At 51.8% G+C, this 16038-nt stretch overlaps 1 protein-coding gene across 2 annotated transcripts in view; it reads right to left on the bottom strand.

Annotated features, from left to right (window-relative positions):
- NFATC2 (nuclear factor of activated T cells 2) overlaps window positions 1-16038 on the bottom strand; it is a 140232-nt gene that overhangs the window by 113957 nt on the left and 10237 nt on the right. For both annotated transcript variants that reach the window (XM_070419758.1, XM_070419759.1), the window contains exon 2: window positions 4428-5442. In XM_070419758.1, coding sequence (XP_070275859.1) covers window positions 4428-5442 — 1015 coding nt within the window. The remainder of the gene's footprint in view (window positions 1-4427; window positions 5443-16038) is intronic.

Genomic DNA, 16038 nt, shown 5'->3' with positions numbered 1-16038 from the left:
TTAGTTACATGCCAACATGCCTTCAAGCTGCTTGCCTGCAACCAAGGTGCCACTGATGTTAAATACTCCTACTCTCATCATCTATGCAAGTTAAAAAAAAAATATTAAGTTTGCAAAATAAGGCTCATAAAAAAATCACTTCACCCCTGTGTCTCTTGAAGTATCAAAAATTTAGCGAGTGGGAGATTCAGTGGGATGTCTGTAAGCATCAATATCAAATTTTGTTTGTTCTGGAATAAGACTTTGACAGCTGAAATAAAATATTAAGAATCAGACCACTGAGGTCAGTCTGAAGTCCTGCATTGAAATTTCAGCCCTCGGCTGAGTTGTCCACACACCTTTGAGCAGATATTATCATGCGATCTCCTGAATGCCCCCATCCTCTCAATCTGATAGAAAATTCTTACCAATATCCCCTTGGCTGGCACAGACTGACACTTGGTAGGGGTCAAAGGATTCTAACACCTCTCAGATCAAGCCACAAAATGGAGAGGGAAGGATTTCACAAAATAAACAATAAAGTCTCACATAAACGTATTAGAACCATATTTCATATCAATGCTCCTCCCCATTGCCAGTCATTAGATAGGCCATGTTTTGGAGATTGAGCTGTAGCAGAAAGGACGAGGAGTCAGGCATCCTGGAATCTAAGTTCCAACGTGGTCATGACTGTGTGATCACGGGCATGCCGTGTCACCTCTCTGAGCCCTGGTTTCTCAACCTGTGCCAGGGGTTGGTCTTGGTCGCCACGTCCTAAGGTAGCTCTGTGAAACCTGAGCCACAGAACTCAGAACTCGGCAGCCAAATGAGCTTCGAAATCACTGCGCATTCTGCCCACAGCTGGGAGGGTCCCCTGCACATAGGCACCTGTTTAACCCTATTGAACCCAGACATTCCTTTCCTTAAGGGACATCAGCTGACCTACTATGGCAGTAGTGCTCTCAGTCAGACTGGAAGCTTTACAGGGTCCATTTTGGTCTGGTGTGGGGTTAAGCCAATGGGCAGGGTCCTTGGCTACTCTCAACCCCACATCAATCAAAACTCTCTCTCTCTACCATTATCTATTTTGGTATTCAATATTTTATTTGGGGAAAAAAAGGGGGGGGCGCGTTCCAGATGCTAAAATCAAATGACACTTTGAAAACCACTAGGATATGATAATAGCATAACTCTTCAGATTCTTCATCTAATACAACAGATAGAATAATATCTGCTCCTGTGTGCCCCGTTTTTCTTGTCATCAAAATAAAAATAATATGAAACCAGGTTTATATGAGAATTAAATGTAGTAATACATAGAGATACTTAGAATTATGCCTGGCACAGAGCCCTTAAATATTGGTGATTATTATTGTCCCTATCAGGACTCTGACACTATTGGGTGCTCAGTCTCCTAGCACAGAGCTTGTCTTTTCCTCTAGAAGACAAAGATTACCCTATGACAATAATGCTGCACTGTTTCTGAGCTCTTATTTTGTACAGATTCTATGCCAAGAGCTTGATAAATATTATCTCACCTAACCCTTAAATAAAACACCATGAGATAAGTTACTATTATCATCCTCAACTCACAGGAGGAACCAAGGCCCAGAAAGGTGCTTAGTGAGAATGAAGGTCCTGATGGATTAGTGATGACTGCCCTGGGCATGACATGAAAAAGTGCTCAGTGAGAAAGATGGTCCTGCAGGATTGGTGATGTCTGATGGGCTCAGTAGGATGGCAGTACCAGAGATGCCCATGATCACACAGCCAGTAAATGGCAGAGCCAGGGCTCAAATCCAGTCCTAAGAGAGTCCAAAGCTTACAGGCTGCTATCTACAACTCTTCAGCTTGTCAAGATTTTAAAACTCCTAAGGATTAGGGCTCACCTATTTTTTAGGGCTTCCCTATCACTGACTGCAGTCCTGTGGTACATAGCAGATGTCAAATAAGACATCTACACTAATAAAAGAGAAACATGGTAATTGGTGTACGACCGCTACCCTTCCCATTGGCTAATCAGTGTATCCTTATGCAAATTAACTGTCAGCCAAGATGGCGGCCGGCAGCCATGCACTGAAGCGAGCAGGGAGGCTTGCTTCCTCCAGGGACTGCAGACTCCAACATTCCCCGCCTCACTTGCCGGACTCTCAACTGCAACTCTAAGTAACTATTACTATGTTGCAAATAAGAAGCTAAACAAAACCGGCTTTCAGTCAGCCCCGGACCGCAACATTGTATCCATGTTTTCAGCAGCGAGGCCTCAGAGCTAAAGCTGGCCCAGAATAAAAAAAAAAAAAGAAAAGAAAACAAGGAGCGGTTGGGAGCTTTTAGTCAACTGCCAGCGGGAAAACAGCCCTCAGGCCCTCAGCCAGCCTGGCCAGGCACCCCAGTGGGGACCCCCACCCTGATCCAGGACACCCTTCAGGGCAAACCAGCCAGCCCCTACCCATGCACCAGGCCTCTATTCTATATAGTAAAAGGGTAATATGCCTCCTGGCACCGGGATCAGCGTGACAGGGGGCAGCGCCCAGACCCCCTGATCAGCCCTGCTCTGTGCCTGATAGGGGGGGAGCTCCCCAATCCCCCGATTGCCCTGCGGCTCTGTGTGTGACAGGGTGCAGTGCACCAACCCCCTGATCGGCCCTGCTCTGTGTGTGACAGGGTAGAACCATAACCTCTCCATCGGCCCTGCCCTGAGTGTGACAATGGCAATGCCCCAACCCCCTGATCGGCCCTGCTCTGTGGGTGATAGAGGGTGGCGCCCCAACCCCCCTCCACGGGCCTTGCTCTGTGTGTGACGGGGTAGAGCCATAACCTCCCCATTGGCCCTGCCCTGAGTGTGACAGGGTGCAGCACCCCAACCCCTTGATCCGCCCTGCTCTGTGTGTGACAGGGGGCGGTGCCCCAACCCCCCAATCAGCCCTACTCTGTGAGTGACAGCGGGGAGCTCCTCAACCCCCTGATGGGCCCTGCTCTGTGCATGACAGGGTACGGAGCCCCAACACCCCTGATGGGCCCTGCTCTGTGCGTTACAGGGGGCGGTACCCCAGCTCCCCTATCAGCCCTACTCTGTGAGTGACAGGGGGGAGCTCCTCAACCCCCTGATGGGCCCTACTCTGTGAGTGACGGGGGGCAGTGCCCCAACCCCCCTGATGGACCCTGCTCTGTTAGTGACAGGGGGCAGCGCCCCAAGCCCCTGATCAGCCCTGCTCTGTGAGTGACAGGGAGTAGCGCCCCAACCCCCTGATTGGCCCTGCTCTGTGAGTGACAGGGAGCAGCGCCCCAACCCCCTGATCAGCCCTGCTCTGTGCGTGACAGGGGGTGGTGCCGCAACCTCCCCATTGACCCTGCCTTGAGTGTAACAGGGGGCGGTGCCCCAACCCCCCAATCAGTCTACCCTGAGGGTGGCATTGCAACCTCCTGATCTGCCCTGCTCTGTGCATGACGGGGCGGCGCCCCAACTCCCCAATCAGCCCTGCTCTGAGCCTGACCAGGGGCTGCACTTAGGGATTGGGCCTGCCCTCTGCCACCTGGGAGCAGGCCTAAGCCAGCAGGTCGTTATTTCCCGAGGGGTCCCAGACTGTGAGAGGGCACAAGCCGGGCTGGGGGACCCCCCCCCCCCCCCGAGTGCACAAATTTTTGTGCACCGGGCCTCTAGTCTACACTGATAAAAGAGAAAGATGCAAATTGACTGTACCTTCACGACACCCACCAGCCAATCAGGAGTGGGTATGCAAATTAACCCAGCAAAGATGGTGGGTTAATTTGCATACACAGGTGCCGACAGGCTGGGGGCAGGGCGAGGCGGGACGCTTGCGTCATTGCCATGGCAACGATGCAGGTGTTCCGGCCGCCCCAGCCACTCTGGGCCTCTGGGCAGCATGGGAAGGCAGAAAGGCGGCTCCAGGCCAGAGCACAGAGCGAAGGCAGTACCAGCAGCCAGGGGAAGGAAGGCCCATTCTTGCACGAATCTTCGTGCATCGGGCCTCTAGTCTTATAATAAGATAGCAAAATGCATACATAAAGACTTGCTTTCTGCTTATGAGAATGCCAGCTCCATAAAGGCAGACATTTTTGCCCACTTTTTTCATCACTGTCTCTCCAACACCTATAACAGTGTCTGGCACCTGGTAGGTGCTTGATAAATACTTGTTAAGTAAATGAATGAATGATGAGCCAAGTGCCACATGAGCAATCACATGCATCCTATTACTACACCCTCAAAATCACCACCCAGTAAGTCATGTACACCTATACCCATTTTACAGATGGGGAAACTACGGCTCAGAGAATTTAACTTCCTTCTCAGGGTCTCACAGCCAGTAAACGGAGAGCTGGAATTTAAATGTTCAGAGTCTGGCCAACTTTGAACCCCACGCTGACAGCCAGAAAACCATCTCTTGACACTAAATCGTGGAACAATTCCCTTTCAAAGCCCGACTCACCTGCAGATGGGAATAGCGGGCACCAGCGGCTTGGGCCACGTCGGGGGCATCAGCAAGATGGACTCGGGGGCCGAGTTCCTCCTCTCCTCCTGCTCGCAGGGCCCCAGGAACTCCATGGCCGGGTAGATGTGGCGGGGCAGGCCGGCCTTGGGCTGGGCGGCAGACACCGGTGACGGGTCGGGGCTGGTCTTCCACATCTTGGGGGGGATCCCACAAGGCGAGTCCGGGGCGAGGCTGTTCAGAGCATCCATGAGGACGGCAGAGCCGGCCGTTGGGGGGTACCCAGCGGGGGCGCCGTCGTCCTGGGGCTGCGGTGAGGGGCTGCGGGAGTGCTGGGGTGAGGCTCCGGGCAGCGGGGCAACCAAGGCCCCAGCACACGAATGCCTCCGCTTGGCACCAGGCGACGAGGAGCGGGAGGCCGGACGGGGCACGGGCGAGTGGCGGCCCAGGCAGCTGTCCTCAGCGAGGCTGGTTCGAGGTGACATTATTGGCGAGGTTCTGGGGGAATAATGAGCAGGGATGTTTTGAAACTGGGGACACAGGTCGTCGGGCCCGCCGTTATTGGGCGAGACGCAGGGCGAGGTGTAGGGGGAGAAGGTGTCGGAAATGAAGCTGGCAGAGGAGCCGCTGCTAGCGGGGCTCAAGCAAAGCGGCTGCTCGCGGTAGCCCTCGAAGCCGGGCACAGGCAGGGTGAACCTCGGGCTGGCGGCCGCCCCCGCCAGGGGCGCCTGCTCCCCCAGGAGGCCAGTGTCTCTCATGCGGAGGCCCCCCCCTGCCTGCATCAGTTCGTGGGACGGAGTGATCTCGATCCGAGGGCTCAGGCCCGAGGCCCCCGCTGGCTTGGCCGGGCTCAGAAAGTTCTGGGGCCCTATCCTATCCGGCTCTCCGAATCGGCCGGGGGACTCGCCAGAGAGACTGGCGAGGGGGTTGTATGGCTTGAGGCCATAGTCCAGGACATCATCATGGTATGCAAGTCCGGAGTGTGGGCTGGCGACCTTATGTGCATTCGGTTCTTCTGGAAAGAGAAGGGGGGAGGGGAGGTCTTTTTAAGCCTCTAGAACAGAACTCCCAAAGCAGAGCAATCACAGGCTGGGTTTGTCTCCTGCTGTTTGTTTATTGATTAAATCCCCACCACGCCAAACCCCAGGCTGGACCCTACTTCCCTCACCAGAAGGAAAGGGGGCTGCTTTATCCCAGGCTCCGTGAAGGGCAAGGTCACAGCAGAAAGGTTTGAGGGCAGGTGCACCGAGCATGGCCCGGCCAAGCTGGGAAGCGTCAGCTGGAGGCCCGGGTGACCACCTGGCTAATGACTTCCAAACCCTTGTCTCAATGGGGCCGTCAGAAGAAATGCATTTTATTTCACAACCTAGCTCACGCCATCATATTCACTCCCAACTGAAACAAAGGCTTCACAAAACAATACTTACCCTGCTACATGCGACACCCTCATCACACACACACACACACACCCGACTGAGGTTACTTTTCTTACAGGCTGGTCACAACCCATTCAACAGGTTTCCTGTCCCACCAGTGGGCTATGACACCCAATTTGAAAACCTCGGACCTAGGCCCACCTCATATCTCTACATGTCTGACACAGATACGGGAGGCAGAGGGAGGACGCACGGGCCTGGAGTGCATGGAGCTCTGTGGTCAAACCTCAAATATCCATGCTCAAGTATAACAAGTAGCTTAATTCTGAACCAGAACTCCTGACTCATGTCTTATCTTGTGCCATTTCACAGATAAGGAAACTGAGGCCCTGGGAGGGGAAGAGATTCACCCTAAACCACAGAATGAGCAGGATTAGAAATCCCACAGACAAACCACTTGGCCCCCAAAAGGCAAGGCTCTGGCTATAGAGTCTTCCAAACTATCACGCCAGCAGCTGGAGACACCCTAATTGCTTCTCTCATAGTAGCCGGCTAGCGCAGGCTACTGCTGCCACCTCAAAAGGCCCCACGGCTAGAGACTGGAACTAGCAAGGGAACCAGCTATCCATTCCTGCCACCCCTCACCCATTCCTCCTCCAATCTGCCCAGCTCAGCACAGGCCCCTCCATTCAGCTTGGACTCCTCTCTGCCACACCCTGACATCCAAGCCATCAGGAAATCCTGACCGCCACTGTTGATTATAAACCAAATTCATGTGTCACCCCTTCCCACTACAGGCACTCCGGTCCAAGCTACTGTCCTCTCCCATCTGGGCCACTGTAGCGGCCTCTTCCTGGCCTCCCCATTTCCAGCCTTGCTCTGTGTGGTCTGTTCCCCACACTGCAATCTTTGGAAACATCCATTTCTGAAATCCACTTGAAAGGCTTTCCCGGACACTATACTAGTAGATGTGATCTAAACTTCTTAACACACCTGTCCCTGGGCCCTGGCTTGTCTTGCCCCTCCCACCTGTCCCCTCTGCTCCCCAACCTGACTCAGCAACAGCCCAGGGACACCTGGCTTTCCATCAAGCAGAGTCTGCCTCTGCGTTCCTGAGTGCATTTCTCCCTCTGCCTGGAAACTCTCCCCGCAAGGTCCTTACTTGGCTGCTTCCCTGATTCCTTCACGTGCCTGCTCAGCCAAGACCTCCTTAGATTGGCCCATCAAAAAGATCATCTCTATCCTCACCCCAGTGTCTTTCTCCACCCCTTTCCCCTGACATTTTTTTCCATTGGCACCAGCTACCGGCTCACATCACATCAGATATTTATCTGTTTAGGGAATTCCATTCCACGAGATCAGGGGTAGGCAAACTACAGACCCTGGGCCAAATCCGGCCCACAGATTGTGTTTATAAATAAAGTTTTATTGGAACACAGCCACTCCTCTATTTGTTTGCGTATGGTCTATGGCTTGCTTTTGCACTATAACAGCAGAGTTGGTAACCGAGATGGAGACCATATGGCCCACAAAGCCTAGAGAATCCACTATCCGACCCTTCATAGAAGTTTGTGACTCTGCACTAGGGTCTATACTCCACTGAGGTTGGAACCATGTCTATTATCACTCAGCGTTGTTTGCCAAGCACCTAGCACAGGCACTAGAGATTGTCCATACCCTTTTGTTGAGTGACAGAGCAAATAAGTAAGTGAAAATATATATGTCCAAGGACCTGCCAGGCAGAAATGGGGTCTCTTCCTAAAGTTGTGTGGCTGGCCCGTTTTGGGGAGTAGGGTGGCTGCACAAATGACTTTCAACCTCCTTGGTTCCCCTTCCGGGCCATCCTGGAGATGCTGTCGGGCTTAGCAGAGCTGATCTTACAGGGTCCAGACGGTGCCCCCCACCCCCAGGTGAGAGCTCAGAAATGGCTTCCCACAGCTCTTAGGGGAGAGGTGGGGAACCTTGTTTCCGCCAAGGGCCATTTGGATTTTTTAAAAATATATTGTTATTGATTTCAGAGAGGAAGGAAGAGGGAGAGAGAGAAACATCAATGATGAGAGAGAATCATCGATCGGCTGCCTCGTTCATGCCCCCTACTGGGGATTGAACCTGCAACCCAGGCAAGTGCCCTGGACCGGAATCAAACCTGGGACCCTTCAGTCTGCAGGCCGATGCTCTATCCACTGAGCCAAACCAGCGAGGGCCATTTGGATATTTATAACATAATTCGCGGGCCATACAAAATTATCAACTTAAAAACTAGCCTGCTATATTTGGCCAAACATTTAATTAACTCACCCCTAATGCTTTGGCTGGACCAGACCAAGTGATTTCATGGTCCTTATACGGCCCATGGGCCGGACATTCCCCTCCTGTCTTAGGGGAAAGTTAAATAACCTCAACAAGGCCAGCCTGGCTGGGCTCTGCCTGCCCCTCTAGCTTAACCTCTCTCACTGGACTCCAGCCAAACTGGCTATCTTCCTGTTCACAGAAAGTATCACACTCCTTTCTGCCACAGGACCTTTGCACTTGCTGTTCCCTCCACCTCCACTGCTCCTCCCCACCCGTACCCAGGCACTTCTCCACATAACTAAAGCCACTCATTCCCTCCAGGTAAAGCCTCATGTGCTTGGGAGGGTTTCCTGACCTCCTTGACTGCATCAGACCCCATTCATACTTCCCTGCTCTGTTCCATGCACTATCCAATGCATTACAATTAAGTAATTCTGGGTTTATTCATCTATTGCCAGGCTCTCCCCCAATCTCCAGGCCACCCCCACCAATCAGTCAATTCCGTGAGGACTCTCTCCCTCCCCACTGTATTCCTAGCATGTGGACAGGACCTGCCCACAAAGCAAACCCTCAAAAACAAAAAACAAACAAACAAAAAACTATTTGTTGGTTGGGTGAACGAGTAAATAAAAGTGAGCTCAGAAAAGTCTATGTGAAATTTTTAAACTACTACTCAAAGATGCTAACATCTATGCCCTAGCTGGCTTGGCTAAGTGGATAGAGCGTCAGCCTGCGGACTGAGGGGTCCCAGGTTCGATTCTGGCCAAGGGCATATGCCTGGGTTGCAGACTCCATCCCCAGTAGGGGGTGTGCAGGAGGCAGCTGATCGATGATTCTCTCTCATCATTGATGTTTCTATCTCTCTCTCTCTCTCTCCTTCTCCCTTCCTCTCTGAAATCAATAAAGAAATATATATTTTTTTTTAAAAGATGCTAATATCTATACCAAACGATAGAAAGATGTAACCTCAAAGAAGGTAATTTAAAAAGGGATGAAGCCTGGCTGGGTGACTCAGCTGGTTGGAGCATCATCCCCTACACCCAAAGGCTGCAGGTTCAATTCCCGGTCAGGACACATGCCTAGGCTTCAGGCTCTAGCCCAGTCAGGATGCATATAGAAAGCAACCAATCAGTGTTTCTCACATTGATGTTTCTCTCTCTCTCTCTCTCTCTCTCTCTCCCCATCCCTCCCTCCCTCCCTCCCTCCTTCCCTCCCTCCCTCTCCCTTTCTCTCTCTAAACATATCATCGGGTGAGGATTAAAAAATAACTAAAGAAAGAAGATAAAAAAGGATAAAAAAGTTCTTTCTGCATGAAAATGGAATGACTTCAAGATACAGTGTTAAAACAGAAAAAGCAAAATGCGTACAGTGTGCACACACACAAATTGCTGCTGGAAGTCACAGGAAACAGTGACTTCCTCCAGCGAGGAGAACTAAGTAATTCGGCAGCCGTGGCCTAGCAGACAGAGGCCTGATTTCTGTATGACCTTGAGAAAAGAAGCACAGTTCCTCAAAGAAACATGTTTTTATTTTATCTTAAACGTGGCCGTGGCATAACATAATATACAGTAATGACACCCTGGTTTAGGAAGCAGGAAATTGAGAGCTAGTCCTACTCTGCTAGTCCTAACTAGCTGTGTGACCGTGGAGAAGTCCCCCACCCACCAACTGTGCGTCTCCACCTTCTCATCTGTAACAGGGACCAGTCTCCTTGGTTGCTTCTGGCTGTGAAGTCCTCTGGCTGTTCTAGCTGAATCTGCAGGGTCTAGAGTTCTTGCAAAGCTGCAGATCAACATAAATTTGAATTTGTCCGTGCACACACACACACACACACACACACACTCCTTCCTGGCAGGTAACAGAGCATAGACTTTCAATCTACAAAGAGATTAACCTCAAATCCATAACAACATCCTGATAATCCACCACCCTGCGAACCAGCAAAACAAAACACAAAAGGTCTCTTAGCAAAAATTCCGGCCTTATCAGAAAAACTGTATCACAGCTTATCAGAAACACCCCGGCAGGGCTGATGTGAAAAGTCACGGAACTCGGCCATGCGAACACACACCTCTCACACTCCCCGGCAGCCGCTTAGAACGGAAAGGCTGCTTTGCTAAGCAAAAGCCCTGAAAACATTTACATTGCTTTTAATTCATCCAAGCAGCAGTTTCTTTTTCTTTTCTTTTTCTTCCCCCAGATTGTGAAAGTTGAACAGCAAGCAGGAAAAGGAAGGTGATTTATAACCATGAAATCCTCAGTCCTCTGAATATCAGACCAATGGCTCATCACTGAGACGTAAGGAGCTGGGAGCCTTCGCTCTGCTCTGACACTGCCAGCCCGCACACCGCTCTCTTGAAGTCACTGTGATCCCCGCATGGCACTGGGTGAAGCCAGTTTCATCTCAGAACCACCAACTTTTCTCAGACACGTGGCCAAAAATCTCGCTTTTCTGACACTTGCATAATCTTTGCTGTAGCAATAATGTACCACCGGTAAATACTATGTACTTAATATTTCTATTTAAATCCACTCACATACTACTTTATTTTTTTTTTAAGGGGAAACTTACACCACTACCACAAATGGAAAATCAGTGTCAACTCCATAAATAGAAGGGAGGGTAAAAGTACAATAAAAATAAAAGTTACTAAATTCAAGCAAGACACCATGGCCGGCCAAAGGCTCGGAGCCTGAGGCCCACTCTTTTTGTCCTGTGCACTTTTTTTATGGAGGTATAACTTATGCCTACAGATTGGGAGGGCAGACTTTGATGAGTTTTGCCAAATGTTGTGCAAAACTTGTAACCACCCCACAGTCAAGATGTAGGACGTTTCGTGACCCCAGAGAGCCTACCATTTTTAAAGCTAGAGGGAGGAGGGAATGGCAAGTGTCTGAAAGGAAGGCATTAAAGACACAGTAGCATCTCACTGAGACTCCATTCCTTCTGACTGGTTCAAAGAGAAGGAGATGGCTCTCATTATACGCAAGGTCCTCAACAGGGGACCATGTGATCCCATCTCACCTGCCATGGGAGGTCCCTGGCCTGCACTGGAGGCATCAGTACTTCAACAGGAATAAAGTGGAAACAGTGATGAGGGGTTGAAAGGCTGCTGCTCTCGGTCCTCTGTGCCTCCAGGCCTTTGCATATGCTGTTCCCCTTGCCCTGAATTCCCTTCCATACCTAGCCTAGCAAGCCACTATTTGTCCATCAAGATTCCACCTGGACCGCATCCTCCTGAAGGCCCTCGCTTATTTTCCCGGCTGAGTCAGTCAGCAATTCTTCCGTGTTCCTAGAACCTGGAGAGTCATCTAGATTCTAGTAAAGTCTATCGATTATAGATTCCCTTGTCTGTCTCCCCACTAGACTGAGCTCTTTGAAGGCAGATAGGGGTTAACAATAACAACGATAATAATAATAAAAATAGAAAAAGCAGCTAACATTTTGAGAGCTTAAGTGCCAAGCACTTTTGTTAGCCCATTACACGTAGTGAATTATTTCATCTTCACAACAACCTAGAAGGTAGGCACTGTTTATTGCTCTTTTACAGATGAGGACACAGAGAGGTGAATTAAGTTGTCTGAAGTCTCACAGCTTGAACCTAGGCAGACCTGAGCGCGCCCTCAGCCAGTAGGCCAGGAATCCTCAACCTGAGCACCACTGCCAGTTGGGACCAGGCGATTCTTAACTGCGGGGTCTAGAGGGTGTTTAGCAGCATCCCTGCCTCTACCCACTAGAAGCCAGTAGCATCTCCGCCCTCTCCCAGTTGTGACAACCAAAACATGTCTCCAGGCATTGCCCAGTGTCTCCTGCGAGGCAGAACGGCCCCCACTTGAGAACCACGGCCCTGTGCTCACCGCCGGCACCTCAGCACAGCGGCATGCCGCAGAGGCCCAGGCTGCTGGAAGCTCAACCTGTGAGTCATGCCTCAAACCTGAAGTGACTCAGAGCCGGGACATGTGCTCACTGTCAGCCCTAGCAGGTAAGCCGCTCCTGCAGCAGGCCTCTGGAAGTCCTAATGGCCATCACCCTTCCTTTCACCAAGTTCCCGGCTGCTCATCCAACATCAGGGCCCCGTGAAGGTTTGGGGAGACCTCTGCCCAGGCTCAGAAACTGCAGGACAGGGTGGCTGGGGAGGCCACTCCAACCCCATCGCAGCAAGGAGTCTGTACTGAGGTCCAGGTGTCAGTCAACACACTGTGTCAGGGGACTCCAGCCCACTGTCCCGGCCCCCAGCTCTGTGACCTGGGGGACCCCTGAGTCCTCATGTATAACATGGTGATGAGGTCGGTGACAATACCAACCTCGTGGGTGACCTAATCCACAGAAAGCCCGAAACACAGGGACTACATACTCAGTTAGTGGAGCCCATCTGTGTATTATTAATATGGAAAGAAGGATCATTTCGGTGAGAATTCTACCCTTTCTCATTGCTTTGTTTTACACACACTAGCACGCAACGCCTTCGAAAACACTGTTTAAAAGAGAAGACATTTTTATAAAAATCAAATGGATTCATTAACACTTTGGGAATTCTTTTCGCAGAGACTCGGTGAGCCTTCAGAAAACAGGTGGGGTAGGTGAAGAACACCTCCCACATCGCCTCCATTCCACACCTTGGACTCTTCTCCCTGGGCCACCTGGGAGCTGACCCACTAAATCTTACTAAAGTGTGAACGACTCAGGGAGCTACTCACAATAACAAAAATGGAAATAGCTAAACACAAACTCACCATTTACTCCATTCCAAGAGCCACTGTGTGTATTTAATATATATTAATATGTTTGTCTCACAAGAACCCTAGGAAGCAGGTGATACAAATAGGGGGAATGAGGCTCAGAGAGGGTGAACCATTTGCCCAAGGTCACACAGCTTCAGGGTGGCAGAGCTGGGACTCAGTCTCAGGCAGCTGGGTCTTCTTCCCCCACCACCACTATTCTACCTACCCTGCTTCTCATGAAAGGGGCCATTTCCTGGATGGTAACCCCTTCACCCCAACACAGGGCAATGAGGTGCCCCAGAATAGTAACTGCTCTAGGGGCCCCACCAGAAGGAAGTTGCCACAACAGCTAACGACACTGATTCCTTCCTTCTGGAATAATCGCAGCCCCTCCACTTGCCCCAGGATTGAGTCAAGAATTATTTTAAAAACCACGCTCAGGCCGCCCGGTGGGCCTGCCAGCGCTGGCCCTCCAGGAGCCTCCTGCGGCCTGTTGCTCACCCTCGAGGACACACGGCCAAGTCTGAAGCCGCCGGTCAGTGCCAACTGACCAGCCGACAGATCGCTTTTGAAAAAAGGAACCCAAGAGAAGAACGTCTTCTCTGGGAAGTCCGGCGGGTGGAATTTTCAGGAAGCAGAACAGAGTGACTGAAATAGAAACCCAGCCAGGGAACCCACAGGAGGCAGCTGTCCTCTGGGGAAGGGGGCAACGTAAACCCGTGCTTTCAGGCTCGAAGGGTGTGAAGGAGAAAAACCCGGCAGGGGCTGGAGGCCGGACGCCCTAGGACCAGCAGCAGGGCCCCCGAGCTGCGTCCATCCTCCTCTGAGGTGGCGGAGCCACCCCTCGATGAGCTCACACCCCGAGGTGGTGCAAGTCCCAGGCTGTGGGTTTGAGACATCACAGTCTGTTGCCATGGCAACACCTAGGATGCCCGAACCTGGAGATGCACACTTGCGGCTGGAGGAAAGGGGAGAAGACGGAGGGGAGGGATCCTGTCCCCCCCCCCCGCCCCCACCCCCACCTTCAAGGCTCTCATAACTTCCTGCGCATTCGGGGCTGCAAGGCGTGGTCAAAAGGAGCAAGAAGGTGGATGGATTTTTCATCTGGCGGTTTGCAGCACCTACTGGAAAGGCCTTCTTTGCAAAGCTACAAAATGCCATCAAGTAATAAATCCAACACTCAGCAAGCTTTCCAAGGAGCCAGCCCCCCCATGCGCATACGCACAATGGTGATTGGATTCCCTCTCGATGGACCGTGTGTATTAATAACGATGGAGAATCAGGCTGTCGCTCCGTCATTCAAAGATGACACATGCAGACACAGGGCAGGAAAGGACAAGAAATTCCATCCAGATAAATCAGGTCCAGAAAGGGGAGGGAGGCAGCTTACTACCCTGTGTCACACCGTGGAGCCACTGGAAAAAGCCACCTCGGATGCTCTGCTTTTTGCTGACTTTGCCCCACGTAAGACAGCTGTCTGTCTCCACCAGACAGGGCAGAAGGAGGGCTTGGTCCTGCTTCCCAGGCAGCCTGCCACCAGGCCAGGCGCCGGGACACAGGGCCTGGGACAGTTTGCAAGCAACGAGCCTTGCAGACGGGCTGCTGGCATGGCTGTCTGCAGAAACACATACACCTACCCACTGACACGTACGCCCTGTGCAGAGGGTTAGAGAAATGTGTGGAATCTGCAACCTGCGTGCCTCGGGGTCAGTGTCGGGAGGCGGGCGGCGGGGCCTGGGCATCTGGCAGACGCCAGTCTCAAACTGGGGTGAAAAGAACCACCTCTTGCTGATGTAAAGTCCTTCAACGGGGCCCTCCTGCCTTCAAGAAGTTCAGAGACCTTCCTATTGCTACTCATCCCCACAGCGGATGTCCCCTGTGCCGCACGCTTTCACGGGCACTGCTCCCCTCTCCACAGCTCACAATCGGCCTGGGAGGCAGGCACTGTCAGCTCCTGTTACAAATGGGGAAACTGAGACTCGGGGTGCAGGGACTCACCAAAACCATCAGGGGCAGAGCTGGGATTCACACTGAGACATCACTTCAACGCAGCAAATGGCACAAACATTGAAGGCGCATCTCGTGTCTTTTCACATGTGTGCGCACCCGGGTCTCCCCCATGCAAGATACGCAACATTTCCACCCTGTGACCCCACCCAGCCAGTAACCCTCACCCGGGGGGACCCACTAGTCCAGGGGTGGGCAAACTTTTTGACTCGAGGGCCACAATGGGTTCTTAAACTGGACCGGAGGGCCGGAACAAAAGCATGGATGGAGTGTTTGTGTGAACTAATATAAATTCAAAGTAAACATCATTACATAAAAGGGTACGGTCTTTTTTTTTTTTTAGTTTTATTCATTTCAAACGGGCCGGATCCGGCCCTTGGGCCGTAGTTTGCCCACGGCTGCTCTAGCCTCACTTGTCTCACCATGGACTGGGGTGTGACTGCTCTTGGTTGTCACAGAAATAAAAATCAAACAAGATGTTCATGTCATGCCTCTCGCTGAGCACTGTGTCTGAGACTCATCCCTATCGTGCGCAGCCGCGGTTTCTCTTCTAACATTGGGTGGCATTCCATCGCATGGGTGCCCAGTAATTTATTTATCCAAGAAACCAGCCCCTTGAGGCTGAACTGGGACTTCGAGAGCTCCCTTTCCAGCAGAAGACAGTCCCTCCACACTAGCCATGCCCAGATCATCCTCCCTCAGAAACTGGGCTGCCACGCTCAACCCATGGCTCCCTCAAAGGCCTGCACGAGAGCACGCCGGTGGGGGGACAGCCACCTTCCCTCTTTTCATCCTCAGCAAAGACCCCTCACCTTGACGCCAGCACCCCAAAGAGCTTTGCCCCTACTGAGTCCCACAACCCCCGGCACAGCCTGGAGCTCCGATTTCTACCTTTCTTTCAGCCGATCTGAACCCCAAATGGGAACTGCCCCTTGAAGACAGAGGGGCCCCTGCCACCCTTGGCCCGGGGCAGAGATTTAAAATTAATACCTTACTGACTGACAGCTTCTTTATTTACACTTTTCCCCGGGAGCTTTGATTTCGGTGCCATGTTCCAGAGAGCTGGCACACTTCATCAGCGGCCCCTGCCAACCCTGGTCATTAATGGCATTCCTCCTCTCTCCATGGCAACGGAGTGATGTCACCTGTTGCGGGTGTCAGACCCGCAGCCCTCCTTCTTGGGATCACACAGGTACACAGCCCCTTCCTGTAAT

The sequence above is a fragment of the Myotis yumanensis genome, unplaced genomic scaffold (genome assembly GCF_028538775.1).
Source record: "Myotis yumanensis isolate MYYU_CA2020_CCGP unplaced genomic scaffold, mMyoYum1.0.hap1 SCAF_7, whole genome shotgun sequence".
NCBI lineage: Eukaryota > Metazoa > Chordata > Mammalia > Chiroptera > Vespertilionidae > Myotis > Myotis yumanensis.
Note: the sequence above shows the minus strand (reverse complement) of the source record. Positions and strands in the feature narration are given on the sequence as shown.